General features: G+C 45.4%; 1 protein-coding gene across 1 annotated transcript; it reads left to right on the top strand.

Moving 5' to 3' along the window:
* Nucleotides 1-1,310: 1,310 nt before the first annotated feature.
* MCM2 (minichromosome maintenance complex component 2) lies at nucleotides 1,311-18,787 on the top strand. The gene is made up of 16 exons (XM_081850605.1): nucleotides 1,311-1,457; nucleotides 2,163-2,350; nucleotides 3,785-3,960; nucleotides 5,333-5,593; nucleotides 6,061-6,280; nucleotides 7,671-7,878; nucleotides 8,851-8,985; nucleotides 9,738-9,929; nucleotides 11,014-11,107; nucleotides 11,621-11,871; nucleotides 13,088-13,214; nucleotides 13,448-13,560; nucleotides 13,873-14,115; nucleotides 15,469-15,651; nucleotides 16,637-16,792; nucleotides 17,720-18,787. Exons 1-16 carry the CDS (start codon nucleotides 1,452-1,454, stop codon nucleotides 17,828-17,830), a joined length of 2,664 nt encoding a protein of 887 aa, XP_081706731.1. The 5' UTR covers nucleotides 1,311-1,451; the 3' UTR covers nucleotides 17,831-18,787.
* The last annotated feature ends 461 nt before the right edge of the window (nucleotides 18,788-19,248 follow it).

Here is a 19,248-nt window from a genome sequence, read left to right as displayed (position 1 = left end):
CAGTAACAAGCTGGCATGCCATGTGAATGATGCTATCCTCTGATGAGTTCCTTAAATGTTACAGTTCTGCAAGAGAAAAGCAAAGCAAAAAGGCATCGGCCCAAGTTAAACATTTACACAATGCCATTATTTATTTATTTATTTATTTATTCATTCATTCATTCATTTATTACATAATTAATCCATAGAGGTGATTGACGGTACAAAAGAGTGGCAGAGAGAGACAGGTCAAAGAAGACAGTTCTACTAATGGCTGCGTTCCTAAGTAAATTTGCTTGGCAGTAAGCCTAACTCAAAAGACGGTAAAGTTGACACCTGTCCGATGTGTAATGGGACAGAGTGTTGTAGTGGTGTTGCCACATTAAAGGTCCGATTCTTACTGGGAACTGGCTTCCCTGATAAGATAGTATATGATAAAAGTTTTAGTTGGGTGTTTAAAGGGTCAGCAATGTTTCAGAGATCCTATAAGGCTTCGTAGACCATTATCAGCACTATGAACTTGGGTATCTAACACATCATGCGTTTAAAGGATTCATCACCGCTCCTGAATCCTGGGAACTAAAGTTTCCCCCTCACAAAGCTGCAGTTTCCAGCACCCTTAACAAACTACAGTTCCCAGGACTCGTGTGTGTATGTGTGTACAGTATGTGCTTTAAGTGTATGGTGTGCACATATCCTAGGTCTGGGAACTACTGTAATTGGCAGCAAATCTTTTGGCAGAAAAGTAACGTCAGTGAGAACTGTGAGATTCTGCCCCAGCAAGCAGTCAAGGCCCTTGTATTTTGAACTAGCTATAAACAAAGTTCATGAACAGGGTGTTCCCCACATAAACCTCCAAAGGGATTAAAAAGTGGAAAAGAATGGGAAGTCACAGAACGCGCTACTGGCTGCTTCCTCCTTCAATTCGTCACATAGGGCGAATGGGGCTAAGTAGATGGGAAACAGGTTTTTAGACCCAGCCGAGGGAAAATCTTGATGAGGGAATGCCCCGCATTAACGGAACCATCACCCCAGGCCCAGCATCTCTATTTCCCCCGCCGGCCTAAACCATGTGTTAGGGAGCACTTAATCTTATTAAAACCAATTAATTTAACCCTATGCACAAGGACAACCCAATTTTCTGCACATTTCCTCCAAATCAAATCTCACTGAAGGCAATTAAGTCCCCTCCCCCAGCCCAAAATGCACAGGGTCGGGCTGCACGCCTCCTGCCCTCCCGCCCGAGCAAAAGCTCCACCCAATTGCCTTCGGAGCTGATTAACAGGCGCAGCACGCTCTCCGCTATTCGCTCACGAGGAGGCGGTGCCACTTCATCTGCATATTCATGAGCTTATTTATTATTCATGAGCTTTCGCGGGCTTTTTGGCCACGTGATTCCATTTCGCGCGGAATTCGGGCTGCATCCGGCGCTGTGAGCAGGAAAGGGGGAGCGGTGAAGAAAAGCGGCAGAGATGGCGGTGAGTAGGCGCTGGACTCGGGGCCTGCACACGATTGCATTGCGGGGGGGTTGGGCTAGATGACCCTGGGAGTCCCTTCCAACTGCTTCTATGGTTCTCCCGGTTGACGCTGATAAGCGTTTCCTTTCCCCCATCTGAGACCTCCCTCGGGCCTTTTGTCTTCCTCCCATTGTGGCCGGCCTTCTTCTAAGGGGTGCTGCGGAGGAATCTTACTAAAAGAACCACCCATTTGCTTGGAAGGGTGTTTGTAGGCTGACGGCGTCTACACCCCAACTATGTTCTGCGGTGGAGGGAGGGAAGGAAGTGGACTTTTTGTTAAATGCCAGCCTGCAAAATACCCCACCCCACGCACGAGCCCAGTCCTCGCTTGGAAGGGGCGAATCTGTGTCCCGGCTGCACCACTTCAGAACGCAGGGGCAATTTGCATGTGGAATTAAGTTTCCTTTCAAAATCTATTCACTGCATGTAAATAAGTAACCCTGTGCACGCTTAGTGCAAGTCTGTCTTGCTGAACTCTGAAGGATTTACCTCTGATGAAGCATGTGTATGATTGCACTGCACTTATCAGGGGAAGGATTCTGCTTCCTGACATGGGGTAGTGTACATACCATATGTTTAAAGCACATCCCTTCATACCCCAAGCATCCAGCTTTTAAGGATATTGTTTATTGTAAATTTTACACTTGGCACCATGTGTTTTCTTAGGATTCCTCAGAGTCCAATGTGGCAACCAGCCCTGCGCACAGCTCTCGTAGGGGAGAAGCCTTCACTTCTAGTCCCGGGAGAGATCTGCCCCCCTTTGAAGATGAATCTGAAGGACTCTTGGGAACAGAGCAGCTCCCTGATGAAGAAGAAGAAGATGGAGAAGAGCTGTTTGGAGAAGGGATGGAAAGGTAGGAGACTCGCTCTCCGGTGGTCAAATCCTCCTGTGAGATTTATTTTCTGGTGTGGCAGAATTCAGGTGATACACCTGCATTGATGGAAACTGGACCTCCTTGAAATAATAAGCTTCTGAGGTGCAGGTGTTCTACATTTGGCAAAGTTACTCTTTTCTACATGGATAAGCAATTAGGATTTATTTCAAAAGATCTCAACTTATGGAGGATATTGGATTTTTCATCCTCTATGTGTTGATGGGGATGTGAACATGTCTGCAAAATATATTATTGCTTTCACCAGGATTTATTGCTGAAAGTAAACCAAAATCTGGCATGCCTTCTAGTAGCATTTCTAGTTCAGAAGTTTGTAAATATTGCTTCCCCCCCCCAAAAAAAAAGAACACAGCTGCTTCTGTGGACAACTACTCACATGTAACATCTTGACTGTGTATGAATTTGCTCCATTTGCATCAATGACACTTCTGGCCAGGCTGACAGGTGAGCATCATGATAAAGGTGAGGGAACCCACCCAGATGCATCTGCATTGGTATCACGTGCAGAAGGCAGATCTCCCTTGCTGTGTGACTGTGCTGTTGTCTAGCAATCTACACTGTCCATTTACATCCTCTGTTTGCACCCTGTTTTGTGGAATTGTATTTTGGGATAAATTCAGAAAATTGTTTTATTTTAATTCATTATATATCTGCCTCATTCCTCTTTATCATCTCTTCCTTCTAATGTATTTTCCTTCAGTAGGGTTAGAGAGCATACTATTGTTTCAGATCTTGCAACGTACCATGTACACTGATGGTGCTAGGTAATTTAATAAAGGCCCATGTATGCTCTTGTTTACGTTCTGCATGCTCTTCCAAGGGTCAGAAAAACCCACTGTTACTCTTTGGTTGCTGGGCAGAGGAGTTAACTTCCCACCCAGTGCAGCTTCTGACACACTTACCAGCTACATGTGGTCGGGGAGTCTACCCACCCCATGGCAAGATATCTGCCTTTGTGGATATCTGTACTCCTGTATCTCATTTTGCACAACGCCGCTTTATGTGTTTAATTTGCACAATCATAGCATGAGTGCTCTGCTTCCACGTTCGGAGGCAGCAATGCTCTTGAATACCAGTTGCTGGTAACGACAGGAGGGGAGAACGCTCTTGTGTTCAGGTGCTTGTGGGCTTCTCACCATGGTTGGCCTCTGTGGGAATCAGATGCTGGGCTAGAGGGGCCATTGGAATTAAAACTGCAGTTGTTATTCCATGCAAAAATGGCGAACGTCGTACAGTTTGTGCCTATGTCCCTTGCGTTTTTCCTGGGTAGGTGCTGTGCAACAGACTCCTTTAACATGTGAACAGGTGCTTGATTCTGCTGTAAATTTAAGTGAGGTATACAGATGATTCACTCACGCTATGCAGATTGATTAACTGAAGAATGTGCATGTCTAGGGACTACCGCCCTATTCCAGAGCTTGATCGCTACGTACCTGAAGGCATGGCTACGGATGATGAAGATGTGGAGGAACTGACTGCCAGCCAAAGGGAAGCAGCAGAGAGAGCAATGCGGCAGAGGGACCGTGAGATGGGCCGTGGCCCGGGCCGCATGCACAGCGGCCTGCTTTATGGTATGTATTTGCAGCTTAATAGCATAAGGAAAGTTTTGCCTGATCAGAGCAAATGCCCGTCTGCTCCAGTTCCCTTTTCTGATAGTGGCCAGCCAGATGCAAGAGCCCACGGCTGCCATTGCTTCCCCAGCAACTGGTGTTCAGGAGTAATTGTGCCTAGTGGCTGTTGATACCGTTGGCCTCTATGAACGTGTCTAATCCCCTTTTAAAGTCATCCAGATTGGTAGCCATCACATTGTCGTATCTTGTGGTGAAGTCTATCATTCCATTGTGTACAGTTTGAATAAGTACTTCCTTTTGTCTGTTCTAAATCACCCACCGTTCAGTTTCTTCGGATGACCCCAGGTTTTAGCATTATGAGGTGGGGAAGAAAACCATCTATAAAGCTTGTCTCTATTTGCTCGATAGCTTATACCTGTACAATGCATCTTCTGAAGAGCAGCTGGCTGGCACTTCTATTTGTATAAATTTATATATTAAGAATATTTGTAGGTTGCCCTTCGGCAATGCTTTCAAAATGGTTTACAGTGACTCAGTTCACGTGTAATGCAGCAGCAGCAATACCAGAGAAAGGAGCAAAGTGGCTGCAGTCTCCTCTCCTGGAGGCCATGCGGTAGTTTGCGTTTAGATCTTTCAGATAGAAAACTTTTTAAAAATGATATTTAAAATTCCAAGAAATTGAGCGATAGCAGAGCAATTTTAGGCTGTAATCCAGTGTGCACTTAACCTATTGAGTGCACCAAGACTTCCACAACGGGTGGTGCTGTGGTCTAAACCACTGAGCCTCTTGGGCTTGCTGATTGGAAGGTCAGCGGTTCGAATCCCCGCAATGGGGTGAATTCCTGTTGCTGTGTCCCAGCTCCTGCCAACCTAGCAGTTCGAAAACATGCCAGTGCAAGTAGATAAATAGGTACTGCTGCAGCGGGAAGGTAAATGGTGTTTCCATGCACTCTGGCACTCGTCACGGTCCTCTGTGCACCAGTCGCAGCTTAGTCATGCTGACCACATGACCCGGAAAACTGTCTGTGGACAAACGGCGGCTCCCTCGACCTGAAAGCGAGTTGAGCGCCGCAACCCCATAATCAGCTTTGACTGGACTTAACCGTCCAGGGGTCCTTTACCTTTTTACCTTTTGCTTCCATGTAAACATGCATAAGATTGCACTGTTAATATTGCGTGTCTCATTTTGTAAGCATCCAAGGCATGGGTTCTAATCCCAAAATGGGATGTGAGGTCGTTAGGCTTGGAACTGTATCACAGAGATAGGCTCTCCAGAATTGTCTACATTAACCAGTAGCATCAAAAGCCTTATGTCTGATCTGTCCTTTTTTAAAAACAAAAACAAAAACTTTACCCCCTCTGGAAAATCCAGATAGCGATGATGAAGATGAGGACCGTCCTTTGCGGAAGAGGCGCCTGGCTGAGCGAGCTGCTGATGGTGAGGATGAAGATGAAGACATGATTGAGAGCATTGAGAACCTGGAAGACATGAAAGGGCACTCTGTGAGGGAGTGGGTGTCTATGGTAGCACCTCGGCTTGAGATCTACCACCGCTTCAAGAACTTCCTGAAGACTCATGTAGATGACCATGGCCACAATGTCTTTAAGGAGAGGATCAGTGACATGTGCAAAGGTACAGCTGTTTAGGAATATGGGGAGAGGATGGGGAAGAGCACCCATTTCCTCAGTGTTTTCATCGATGACTGAAATCATGTTCAGATGCATCTCCTTTCTGATCCGATACCCACTGTTTTTTTTATTATTATTCCCAGCATCTTCATCAGTGTAACTGATTAGTGAAGTGACTAACCTATAGGGCTTCTGCATCTTTAATTTCTAGCCTATGCCATACCTGTATTGATATTATAGATTTATAGTTCAGAAGTGATCAGGTAACAAGAGGAAGAGAAGAAGGTTACACCTGATATTCAGAACGGTGCATATGCTATTAGATAACATCATGTGCAATACATTTATATGATGTAGAAGAAGATTTGTAAGATCATAGTGCTTAATGTACAAGATATTTAACACTTTTTATGATGGGTTGGGAAAACTGAGCCATCATTTGTCAAAAACGTACTTGTCTTTGTGCCAAAGAGAACAGAGAGAGCCTGGTGGTGAATTATGAAGATTTGGCTGCTCGGGAGCACGTCCTCGCCTATTTCCTTCCAGAAGCCCCAGCGGAAATGTTGAAGATCTTTGATGAAGCGGCCAAGGAAGTGGTGCTAGCAATGTACCCCAAATATGACCGGATTGCCAAGGAAATCCACGTCCGCATCTCCCATTTGCCTCTGGTGGAGGAGTTAAGATCACTCAGGTGAGGAATTGGTTTGGTTTGGGTGATGAGCAGTCCTGTTAAGACTTCTGGGGGATAACCTCCTTAATGAAATATAAATGGCCAGGGTGTGCAGGCAGCCAGGCTTGCAAACAGCTACTTGCCTCATCCCCTGTGACCACAACCAGTAACCATTTAGTGACAGCAGTAGGGTAGAATATTATTTGAGTGGTTGGGGGAAGCTCTGTGTTTGTTAAATCTTCCCTAAACAGAAGCAAACCTCTCCTTTTCATGTTACTCCTCCAATCTCTAACATATTCCTTTAGAGGATTTACTTTTTTCAGTCAGATTTATGTTGAAACGAATGTTTAGGATTAGAATTGTAATTTCAGATTCTGTGCATGTTTAAAAAGAAATGGTTTGGATCCAGTGCATTGGACCCAGGCTTTAGAGTAGACCCATTGAAATCAACGGGACTCGAGTTAGATCATTTGATGCCTCACTGATGTCAGTGGGTCTACTCTAAGCCTGAGTAAGTTTGAATCCAAACCTAGGTGGTGCAGAAAACACAAGTACCCCCACCCAAATTAGAATATTTAAGGACATTGAGAACCTGTGTAGACCACATGTAGTTGTGCTCCAGTCTTGATTGGGAGGTGGAAGTCCCAGCAAAACCTGGAGGGCCTCTGCTGGCTCCTTTCTCTTGTTGTAAGACCTGCATTGTCCCATGCTTTGGAGACCATGAACAACCCTGGAGAACAAGAGGCTCCAGAAAATCCCAGCCTAGAGAGTAGGCTGCTGGGGGCAGGAAGATTGTAAAAGGAGGGAACTGGGCAGCTGCAATGGAGAAGGGAGTTCACGGCTTTCTGTACACCCAGTGGATCATACCTTTATCTCCCCCTACCTCTGTGTGGCACCTTTGACAGGTGGGAGGGACCACCCACTGGTCAGTCTTAATGACTTAATGGTGACAGGGGATTGAAACCTGTGCCTCCTAAAAGGCCAAACGTCAGCTGACAGTTGGGCATTTAGGAAGTGCTGAGCAAGGGGTCCATAAGTCCTGTGCTTTGTGCTTCAGAAGAGCTGAGCCCCAAGGCTTGCAGAGTGTCTTGCACGGTGGTTCCCAAACGCCCAGCAACTAGCTGACTGCTGCCTCCTCAGCTCTGGTATCCGCCTGGGATGTTGTAGCTGCAATTCTTTCCTTCTCACTCCTTGGGTGGCAAGACTTCTGATGGTTGTGGTGTGTGTTTCATTAGGGAGCTGCTATGAATAATCCATTTGTTTTCTTAAAATAATCCATTCTAAGACTGAATCTGTTTTAATTGCATTTGTATTGCCATGATAGTCTGGAGACAACTGTGGTTATTTTTCACTTCCCTAAAGTACAGGATCTATCTCAACAGTTATTTATTTATTTCGGTTTTTCTCTTAGGCAGCTGCACTTGAACCAGCTGATCCGGACAAGTGGAGTTGTGACGAGCTGCACAGGGGTCCTGCCCCAGCTCAGCATGGTCAAATACAACTGCACCAAGTGTAGCTTCATCCTAGGGCCTTTCACGCAGTCCCAGAACCAGGAAGTAAAGCCAGGATCCTGCCCAGAGTGTCAGTCTGTGGGTCCCTTTGAAATTAACATGGAAGAGGTAAGCAAGGATTAGGGTGATTTTAGGAGTCTTGTTCCTACTGTTTTATGTCTTAAAGAGATGCATATGTCATATATAGCTGGGACAAATTAGCCCAGAGCTCAGCTCTTTCTTATTTGCTTGGAGGTATTTAAGAAGAGACTGATAAGTCATAATATTCCATTTGACCTAGTCCAGCATACCCAGACTGCACTGCTGCAGGCAACCCTATCCATCACCTTCCCAAAGAGCGGTGGACTCGTAATCTGGTGAACCGGGTTCGCTTCCCCGCTCCTCCACATGCAGCTGATGGGCGACCTTGGGCTAGTCACACTTCTCTGAAGTCTCTCAGCCCCACTCACCTCACAGAGTGTTTGTTGTGGGGGAGGAAGAGAAAGGAGATTGTTAGCCGCTTTGAGACTCCTTGGGGTAGTGATAAAGCAGGATATCAAATCCAAACTCCTCCTCTTCTTCAGGGAATCTGGCATGTGTTGGCACCTTGAAGGGTAATGCTTTTGTTTAAAGTCAATGGAACTTTGTATAGTGGTGGTTTGCGGAGTGATAGTCTGCCTTTTGTGGACACTTCACAATGCAGTAGATACAAGACATTCTCTGTCTTTTTGCAGCTCCATACTGACAAGGCTACTCTTCTGGAGGCCTCTCGTGTGGGTGCAAGGGCAAGGGGCCTGTCCTTGCATGAAAGAATAGAATACCATACTAGTCCTCATAAATTCAGTGCTGATACATAGAAAACATTTGTACCATTTCCTTCCCTATAGAGCCAAGCCTTACAAGGCTTTGGGCTTGCAAACATAACGGAAAAATGACCTAGAGAGGCCTGTTTGCAATGCCTCTTTTGATATTGTGGCTTCCTTCTTTCCATTCTGGAATGTTGGTTGGTGTGTGTGTGTGTGTGTGTGTGTGTGTGTGTGTGTGTCAGTGTCCTTTTTGTTGCCTTTGACCTGCTGGCTGATGAATATTGTTTCCCCACAGACGGTCTACCAGAACTACCAGCGCATCAAAATCCAGGAGAGCCCAGGGAAAGTGGCAGCGGGCAGGCTCCCTCGCTCCAAGGATGCCATCTTGCTTGCTGACCTAGTTGACAGCTGCAAGCCAGGAGACGAGATTGTGAGTACGATGCCAGAGGAAGGAGAGGGAGAAGCCCAGAGAGACTATAGCACTCCCAAAACCATTAAGAAAATGGTCTGGTGTATAGAATTTGAGAAGGGGTTGCTTGTCATCTTGATTAAAATTGTTCTGTGTGTATGAAGCATGCGCCTTAAATCTGTCAGAATGCTAACTCAAGGCTTCTTAAGCCCCCTGCCCCCCTGGTGGTTTTGTACATTATACTCAATAGCAGAAAATAAAAACTTGGGTCATTTCCATATTTTTGCAGATACTTTTTTTATCTGCATGATGACACACGCACCTGTCTAGGCTTGTAGGCTGCCAACTCAGGTTTACATCTAGATTCCTTGGAAATTAAGACTCTTGGCATGCTGTGCAGAACTTCAAAGAAGCGAAGGCGCTGTTGTCAGCAGAATAGTTTAAAGGAAAACAGATGGTGATGGGGTTTTTCCAGGTAGAAGTTGCAGATGTTGTGTTAATATGTCATATGCATCACATCTATTAAACAGAACAATAGTGTCCACGCCACTCTGAGGAAACTTCTTCAGATACTTAACTATGCTTCGAACAGCATCAAATAGAGTTAGCATCTTGTTTCTAGTGCAGCTCAGTCACGCATATGTCACCTTGATGCCAAAATGCATCTATCTACTCAGCTTGGCTTTATCTTCAATGGCTCCTTCAGTTGCAGGGATTTGTCTTGGTACCAGTGACTAAAGAATCTCCGCACCCCCCCCCCTTTTGCCTTTCAGGAGCTAACTGGAATATACCATAATAATTATGATGGGTCTTTGAACACTGCCAATGGGTTTCCTGTCTTTGCGACAGTGATCATGGCTAATCATATTGCCAAGAAGGATAATAAGGTGGCTGTTGGGGAGCTCACAGATGAGGACATGAAGGTCATCATAGGCCTGTCCAAGGATGAGCAGATTGGAGAGAAGGTGAGTTTGGAACAGAAATTCACCTTGGGGTTTTTTGTTTCCCACTTGAGGACAGGGAATGGGTTAACCAGTCAGAACCTGCATGGAGGAACTTGGCATGTAGAAGATTCCAGTGGGTTGCAGGTACTCTCCCCAAATATTTTCTGTCGCCCCATTTGTTCCTCCAGCGTTTAGCTATGGTGTGTTTGTGTTTCATGTCTGTAGGAGAATTATTGCTCCCCTAGTAGCAGGCTTTACCACCCCTTCACTTCCTTAGTCTAGCTATTCATCCAAAGGCAAGCAGCTTTTTGATTCCAAGAACAGAAAGGCCCACAGGCTTCAAAAATAAACAAATTCCCTGCTACAGAACTCTTTTGGAGCGGCTACTGTCATTCTCCAAAAAAACCTTTACACAAAATCAAAAGGTATGCTCACAATGTGCAGTTATAAGGTGCTGAGTGTTACCTGGGTCCCCTAAGCCTTTCCAAATTAGCACATATAGTGGTACCTCAGGTTACAGACGCTTCAGGTTACATACGCTTCAGGTTACAGACTCCGCTAACCCAGAAATAGTGCTTCAGGTTAAGAACTTTGCTTCAGAATGAGAACAGAAATTGTGCTCCGGCAGCAGCAGGAGGCCCCATTAGCTAAAGACGGTGCTTCAGGTTAAGAACAGTTTCAGGTTAAGAACAGACCTCCAGAACGAATTAAGTACTTAACCTGAGGTACCACTGTATAAATATGTATGAATGCACATTTGTCTATTTTATATCCCACCTTTCCTCCAAGGATCTCAAGGTAGTGCGCATGGTTCTCATCTTCTCTATTTTACGCGCACAACAGCCCTGTGAGGTAGGTTGGACTGAGAGACTCTGATCCATTGAGCTTGCTCACTGAGTGTCTCAAACCATAGCACCACATGTGCAGTTATGCACACTGTTGTTCTCTCTTACCGCTGCATGTGGCTGATGTTGCTATGCAAGTGGAACAAGGGCTGCACCTCTAGAGCCTTTAAGCAGCTTTTCATTGTAACATGGCTGCTTCTTTTGCTACCTCTTTGTTATCCAAGATGACGTCCTGAAAACAGCTGCTGCTTCCCTTGCAGATCTTTGCCAGCATTGCTCCTTCTATCTATGGACACGAAGACATCAAAAGGGGCCTGGCTCTAGCCCTGTTTGGAGGAGAACCCAAAAATCCAGGTAGGTCAAAGAGCTTGTTACCCAAAGAAGCTGTCTGATCAACATTGCCTTAACTGCTGCAGAGGTTATCTCTATAGTGCTACAAGGAAATTACACCGGAGAGGTGTGACTTGACAGTTTTGAAAGGCCGCTCTTAATTTTCAGTGCAGTTCACTCATCTCGTTGCAATCAAAAGAAATTGGTTAGTCTCCACTTTGAACGTTTTGCAGAAGACCTTTCCGCCCAAAATGTTTGCAATATATGGCATGGTTCTAAAGTTCCCAGAGCTTAATTGGGAATTCTGTCCATTGTTCAGTTACCTGGTGGCATGATTTTTCTTTCCGGGTGTCTGTCCTTTCCAGTTTTATGGCCCTTGTGAAAGGATACCAGCATAGCACACCATTCTGCATTGCTTTATCTTTTTATTGTTGAAATACCTCCTTCAGTATTACATTGTTCCTCTAGAGGGCAGCACTTGAGTTCCACATTTTAGTGTACAGTACTGTACGTTTTTTGTGTTGTTAAATGCTTTAGGAGGGAAACATAAGGTCCGTGGTGACATCAACGTCTTGCTTTGCGGAGATCCTGGAACGGCCAAGTCTCAGTTCCTCAAATATGTGGAGAAAGCGTCCAGTAGAGCGATCTTCACCACTGGCCAGGGAGCTTCCGCTGTCGGTCTGACTGCTTACGTGCAGAGGCACCCCGTGAGCAAGGAGTGGACCCTGGAGGCAGGAGCCCTTGTGCTGGCAGACAGGGGGGTTTGCTTGATAGATGAATTTGACAAGGTGAGTGTTGATTTGGGAACCAGGACCAAGGTAGATTTTGAATAAAGCTGCCTGGGCTATGCAAGGCCTGTGAACCTGCCCATATAGGTCAAGGCTTCAGACTCGGATCTTTGACCTGGAAGCAAAGGAGACACCATTCCTGCAAAGCATTTAGCTTATTTGTTTGTTTCTATTTTGCAAGGTTCATATGCTGATTGATTGTAGTAAAACCTCAAAGTGGTTTCAAAAAAAAAAAGAATAAAACAATAAAATTAGCAGTAAACACCAGCTATTTAAAACACCAGCTATTCCCCCACAACCCCCCCAAAAATTAAAATCGTATAAGCAATGGATTGCTGAAAGATTTAATGGTAGCGGAGTTTAGATAATTAAAAGGAGCTAATTAAAAGGAGTAAAAAAACAAACATCAGGAAAGCGGTTGAAAGTCAAGAAGAAACTTTGTATGTTAAAAAAGTTGTATTTTATGATAAATGCTTTGAAATAATGTTGGAGACTTAATAAAAATGATAGATGATAGATAGATAGATAGATAGATAGATAGATGATAAATTAAAATCAACAATAAGCTGAAAAACCACATTGAAACACATGTCAGCATTTGACATGTCTGGATAGCCTTGCCTAAACAAAAATGTTTTTAGCAGGTGCCAAAAAGAGTACGGTGAAAGTGCGACCCTGTTGTCAATAGGCAGGGAGTTCCAAAGAGTGGGTGCTGTCAGTTTCTTATTATGTGGTACCTGTAACAGTGCCAGTTCCGCAGATTGAAGCAGTCAGTGGGCATATATGGGGTAAGGGTAGGATGGATTTTTAAAATATGAACAATAAGTAAAATATAAACAGGTAGCACTAGCTCTTGAATTCATGACTCTCTGGGAAATGCTTCTCTCGAGAAGTTGGGAAGAGAATATAGTGCAATGGCCGGGCACATGGAGGGTGCTAGGTACAGACCCTGGACCTCTCCAAGTTGTTGTTTTTTAATGTAGCAGTTCAAAGGAAAGGCCTTCTGCCTGAGACTCTGGAGAGCCACCAATAATCAGAGTATGGTGCTCAATGAACAGATAGTCTGGTCTGCTATGGGGTTTTCTGTCCTAGAAAATTCCTAAATAGGTAAATAGCTAAACAGAGTTGCTTGGAGGCTTCTGGTGATGTCGCTCTTTATTATAAGTATTCAGGGGCTGAGTTGCTTTGATAGGTGAATGCCTTTGTCTTTCTTCAGATGACTGATCAGGACAGGACCAGCATCCATGAAGCCATGGAGCAGCAGAGCATCTCTATCTCCAAGGCTGGCATTGTCACATCTCTGCAAGCTCGCTGCACCATCATTGCTGCTGCCAACCCCATAGGTATGAGTCAGGGGTGTAGGAAGCTGTTTCTATTCCACAGTTGCTCAAAAAGATGCACACTGTTGGCTTTACAGCTGCCTTGTTCTTTGGATGTTCTATGTGTTTGTAGGTCTGGCGAGGGGGAAAGGAATCTGTGACTGTAATCAGGGGTGCAAAGATGAATCGGTACCAGGAAAGGGGGAAAGCACTGGTCTTTGGGTTCAGCAGCTCTAAGCCGCTATCTTTCCTTCTAGGTGGGCGCTATGACCCTTCCTTGACTTTCTCAGAAAACGTGGATCTGACTGAGCCCATCATATCTCGGTTTGATATCCTCTGTGTGGTCAGGGACACAGTGGATCCTGTTCAGGTATGAGGCTTTGCAAGTTCTTTATGACCTGAGCAAGGCTTGAGGACTGATTCGCCAAGGGGCTACCAATTGGCATAATTTTATGAAGGAGCAGTGATAAATTCTGCATCCTAGCAGCCTTGTCCACTTGAGGACACTTTGGATGAACGCAGGTGCTTAGTAACACGGTCCAGCTCTTGCATATCTTCAAGCCAGGGTTGCCCTTTCTCTTTTCCTCTACGTTGCAAGTTGCTTGGTGTAGGTTTTTTATCTTTTGGGACTTCTAAAAGACGGGATTTCATTGCCTGTTCCCTCTTCAATGACTCGTTGCAGGACGAGATGCTGGCTCGGTTTGTCGTCGGCAGTCACATCAAACATCACCCCAACAGCAAGGACGTTGCGAACGGAGACTCCCAAGAGATTGTCCTCCCAAATACTTACGGAGTAGAACCCATTCCGCAGGAGATCTTGAAGAAGTACATTATTTATGCAAAGGAAAAAGTCCACCCAAAGCTCAACCAGATGGACCAGGACAAAGTTGCCAGGATGTACAGTGAACTCAGGAAAGAATCCATGGTAAGCAGACATGGCAGATAACACAGGGCAGAGGCGCCTCCATGCCTTGCTCTGCTACCTAAAGATGCAGGAAACTGAATTGTTGGGCCTTGTGCAGATGATACCCCTCTCACCTGACAAGTGAAGCAGCTCCAAGGCAGCCCTGGAGCTCCTGTGTCTTTTTAGAAGAGTTTTATCTGCTAAATCATCCAGCTAGGAGGTTGCTCATCTTCTGCGCATTGCAGTTTGTCTGCCAGCAGATGGTGCACTCTATCTAGTTGTCAGTAGCATTAAACTAAGGCAGTGTCCGCAAAACCCACCTAGGGGGTCTGCAGCTCCATTCACATAACAAAAAACTACCATAGAAATACCCCCCCCCCCAAAAAAAAGCCAACAGCAACAGAGGCTCTGCAGGACAATTGGGAAGCACTGAACTGAGGTGTGCTGCAGGAATTCGTTTGCTCCATGTTTTTAATCAAAGCTGTGTTCCCAGAGGATCTTCGTAGAATGGGGTGTTACGGCTCAGTCAACACTTTGCCAGCTTTTTTTTTCCTGTCAGCTTACAGTTTTGCACAGTGATCAAAGGGCTGCTTCTCAAGTTTAAATGTCTCGCTGCCCGCCTTGCAGGTGACAGCAGCTTCAAGCAGCTAGGAAGCCTGATGATATGATTTCTGCTCAGGCCTTCCAAGTGGGGCCTCAAGTGATGGCTAATTGCCCTCCCAGGATCTCTTTCCCTTCCATCTCTTAAGTAGGATTTCCTGCAATTGGCCATCTGTTTTGAAAAACAGGGAGAACAGTGCATTACTGGCCCCAGGGTCACTTCTGGGCCACATTTGACACACCTGTGTGGTGACCATTGGCCTTCTCTACTCGCTTGGCACTGCTGTCACTTGTGAGGGAAAAATTATTTTTTGAACTGAAAAGTTGTGTGTGTGAAGTTTAATTTGGCTAACGTTTATCTAAATCTACAGCACTTGAATAATATTTTTGAGCATGCAACTCAAGGGCAGCTTGAAAGGCAGCCCTCTGGTCATCTCATAAAACAGTTAGTGTTACTGGTTTTATTTCTGTTTTTTGTGTGTGCGGGTTTTTAAAAAAATCTCAAACTGAGGGACTGAATGGACAAGAGTGATGTGGAGCATGCTTGTTTTGAACCAAGCTTTAATCCTCCTTATTCATTATATTTCTGCTAATCTCCCTGTGCTCTTTATATGTCTTTCACTGTGTTTTAACTGAGTTTGTCCGGTTTCTACAATATACCACTTCACAGCGGGCAAAAGGGGCTTACAAACTGATACGTTGCCGACATACATAGGGAACGAGGTCAGAAGCAAGCTCTTTGCAAGTTGGGACGCTCCTTCTCTCTCCCTGCAGGCAACCGGAAGCATCCCTATCACTGTGCGTCACATTGAGTCCATGATCCGGATGGCCGAGGCCCACGCCCGCATGCACCTACGGGACTACGTAGTGGAGGACGATGTCAACATGGCCATCCGGGTGATGCTGGAGAGCTTCATTGACACGCAGAAATTTAGTGTCATGAGGAGCATGCGGAAGGTATGTGAGGCTGCGCTTGTGGGCTGCGTAGATGGGAGGTCCTCCTTTCCTTTCCTTTTTAAAGGAATATGGGGTCAACAACTGACAGCTCCAGAACTTGAGTGTAATTGAGATACAGGGCTAGACCCAAACAGTGGCTCAGTTCTTTGTACATGTTTATATTGGCCTCATTGGACCTACTAACTAGGCAGACTGAAAACAGCTAGGTGTGGTTAGACTAAAGACCCTCGTTATTTTTCTTGAGAAGTCACAGCCCCTAGAGCAGATGCACTGATTTCCTGTGTCAGTAGCCTGAGCCTATGAAACAAAAGAACAAGAGATCCCATGCAAGTGACTTTCTCCATTCACTCTCCTTTGCAGTAGGATATATATATACAGTGGTATCTCTAGTTGCATGCACCTCTGGATACGTATTCTTCAGGTTATGCACGCGGCAAACCCAGAAGTATTTTTCCAGGTTTCTGCGCATGCGCAGAACAGGCACCTCCAATTGCGAACACCTTGGGATCTGACTGGAGCTCCGGAACAGAACCTGTCTGCAACCGGAGGTACCACTGTAGACCCCTTTACGTTGCTTTCTCTTGGTAGCACCAGGGGATAGGACAAGTCAAATGACTTAACAGCAGAGTTTTAATGTCGCAACTGGTGGATATAGGAGGATATTCCAGAATGGCGGAAAATAGGTGGGCTAAGTGCAGCATAATGTGGAACCCTTTTGATTAGTGGCAGGGTTTTCAGGGTGAGTGGAAGGTTCAGCTAATGTCAGCGGTTCTCCCTTTAAAAACTCAGTAGCCAGCCTTCTCCAAAAAGTCCAGCATTTTCTTCCTCAGAAAGCCTGTTCTGAGGTATTTTTCTGTGGTCAGTGGATGATTCCTTTACTTAAAATGTCGTCATCACTGGAATGTTACCCCCCCACACACTCCTTTCAATCTGTGTGATGGTCTTGATGACTCTCCAAACCTTGCTTCCTGTTTTTCCTGCGCAGACTTTCTCCAGGTACCTCGCCTTCAGGCGAGATAACAACGAGCTCTTGCTGTTCATTTTGAAGCAGTTGGTGTCGGAACAGACAATGTACCAGAGGAATCGCTACGGGGCTCAGCAAGATACCATTGAGGTGCCGGAGAAAGATTTAGTTGATAAGGTATGTGGGTGACTTTCCCCCAACGTACTTGCTGTTCTTGGGAGCCTAAATACCCTTCTGTGTTTCCTTTCTAAGCTTTGGGCAAATGGGCTGTGAGCATCAATTGTTGCAAGGGGAAGTATAATACAGTAGCACCAGGCAAGCTTCAGCCTCTGCAACAACTTCTCTGGACATTGCACACATGTCTTGAAGCTTTAATGCAGAGGATGGTGAAGCTGTGACCCTCTAAGGTGTTTCTGAACGACGGTTCCCACCAGCCGCAGTTAGGTGTTGCCCAGTGGTCAGAGAAGTTGCAATCTAGCTATCCTTGGGAAAAGGGCCTCAATGCGTAGAGATAAAGATCAAGGAAACTATAGAGGTGTCACGTTCATTTTAGTAGCATTAAATCCTCGTGGATAAAATGTCCAAGTCCACCTAGTCTGCCAGGTGTTCCTGTGAGAGCGGAGCTAAAAGTCTGCACCCTTTCAAGTACAGCTGTAGCGATCACAGAAACAGATTTAATGTGAAGCAGAGTCTTAGTGGCTACCAGCCTGGTGGGCTGTGTGCTCCCTCCACTGCTGGAGACAGCAATGCTTCTGAATGGCTGTTGCTTGAAACCACAGGAGGGGAGAACGCTGTTGCACTCAGGTCCTGCTTGCAGGCTTCCCATAGGTATTTGGTTGGCCACTGTGAGAACAGGAGGCTGGTCTAGATTGGCCTTTGGCTTGATCCAGCAGAGCTGCTCTTCAAAGATGAGGCAAATACAGTTATTGTGTCCTTAACTGTTCAGTCATCTCCGTTTCTGTTCTCCTGGTTGTTTGTTTGCTAGACAGATATGCATTCATGATGAATCTGTTCTCGATTAAGCTCTTTGGAGCTTGTGGAAAAGTCTGGCAAACACATCTCTTTATATTATTCTCCTCTCTCTGCCCCCCACCCTCCTCCCAGGCTCGCCAGATCAACATCCACAACCTTTCTGCCTTCTACGACAGTGAATTGTTCAAGATGAACAGGTTCAGCCGCGACGTGAAGCGGAAACTGATTGTGCAGGCATTCTGAGGCCAGCAAATTCCTGAGTGGCTCCGGATAATAAGAATTTAGAACTGTGCTTCCTCCAGTGGTGCAGTGGTACACAGGCTGCTGCAAAGCAGTATCACAGGGAAGATCTGGATTGTCTGCTACGAAGGGCTTGTGCGTAGAATAGAATGGAGCCAAATACTCAAACTCCTGAGCTTAATTGTAGCTGAGCTTGCTGGATGAAATGTTGCAGGAATGGTTTCCTGCTGCCCCCTAAGTTTTTGAAATTTGACTCCACTTGGGCAGGTTTTTCTTCAAATTACCTTCCTAGATTGATTAAACTTTATCGGGTAGGGGTTGGGCACCCAGTGACCAGGCACTGTTGAATTCTAGCTCCCATAGTCCCTGACCGTTAGCTGTGTTATCAGGGACTGATGGGAATTGGAAGGCTACATTGGGAGAGCCACAGGCTAGCCAACCTGGTTGCAAGGTTCTGCCCTTCTGTAACTGGGAATGACTTTGTTTAGGCTATCCAAACAAGCAGAGGGAACGTAAGCTCAAGTTGTATTCCATCTCTCTCCATTTATTATACAGTCCAAAGCTGAGCGCACAAGCTTTTCACACCTTGAAGAAATGTGTTGTTTCTGCACATGAAGATGGCTCATTAATCTTCTACAAGGTAGTGGTGTGTAGACCCCTCTTCAGACACATGAAAACAAACAGGCAAAGCATTTTCCCTCTTGATTTGAACGTATAGATATGTTCATAAGTCTGTCATTGAATTAACAGTTCCTGTTCTATTGTATGTATGAAAAGCTTGAGTGGTGTGTTCAGAGACAGATTTAAACTAGAACTTCTCTTCAGACTACAGTGTATCTTGAAGTACTTCTTTCCTATTTTGTAAGGCTGCTATGCACTTGTCTAGCAGGAGGCAGGTTTTGTGAAGTTTGTTTTGAAATGGAAAATAAAAGGTTTTTGCTTCTGTAAGAGAATATTAAATTCCTAAGTCCTTGTGCATCAACTGCATGTGCTGCTCTTCATGGAATGAGAGAATTTGCTAGTCTTTTGCCACCTGAGCTTTCTCGCAAATTGTTTGTCTGCCCACTCAGCCTGCCTGTGGCAAGCTTAGAGACCCTTATTGTCGCATCAAAGACTGAATTGGAGACATTTAAGCTAGACAGAGCTGCACCTCCTTCATAGTCATTGACTAGTGGCAAAAAACAAACCAACACAACAACCACCACTTCACAGCTGGCTGACTTGCTCCCTATTACATTTTCAACACTATGTAATTTGGACTTCTTTATTTAACGCCCTGAGTGTTTTTCTGGGTGTCTCATTGCATTACGTAAAGATGTTTCGGAGTCAGTTTTATATCTGTTTTTGGCTGGAGGTTGCTCCTCTTCTTAGGTCAGCTCATAGACAGTAAGTGCCTTTTAGTGTTCTCTTCCACCATATTT

This window comes from Podarcis erhardii, assembly GCF_964252035.2.
Source record: "Podarcis erhardii genome assembly, chromosome: 2".
Taxonomy (NCBI): domain Eukaryota; kingdom Metazoa; phylum Chordata; class Lepidosauria; order Squamata; family Lacertidae; genus Podarcis; species Podarcis erhardii.
Note: the sequence above shows the minus strand (reverse complement) of the source record. Positions and strands in the feature narration are given on the sequence as shown.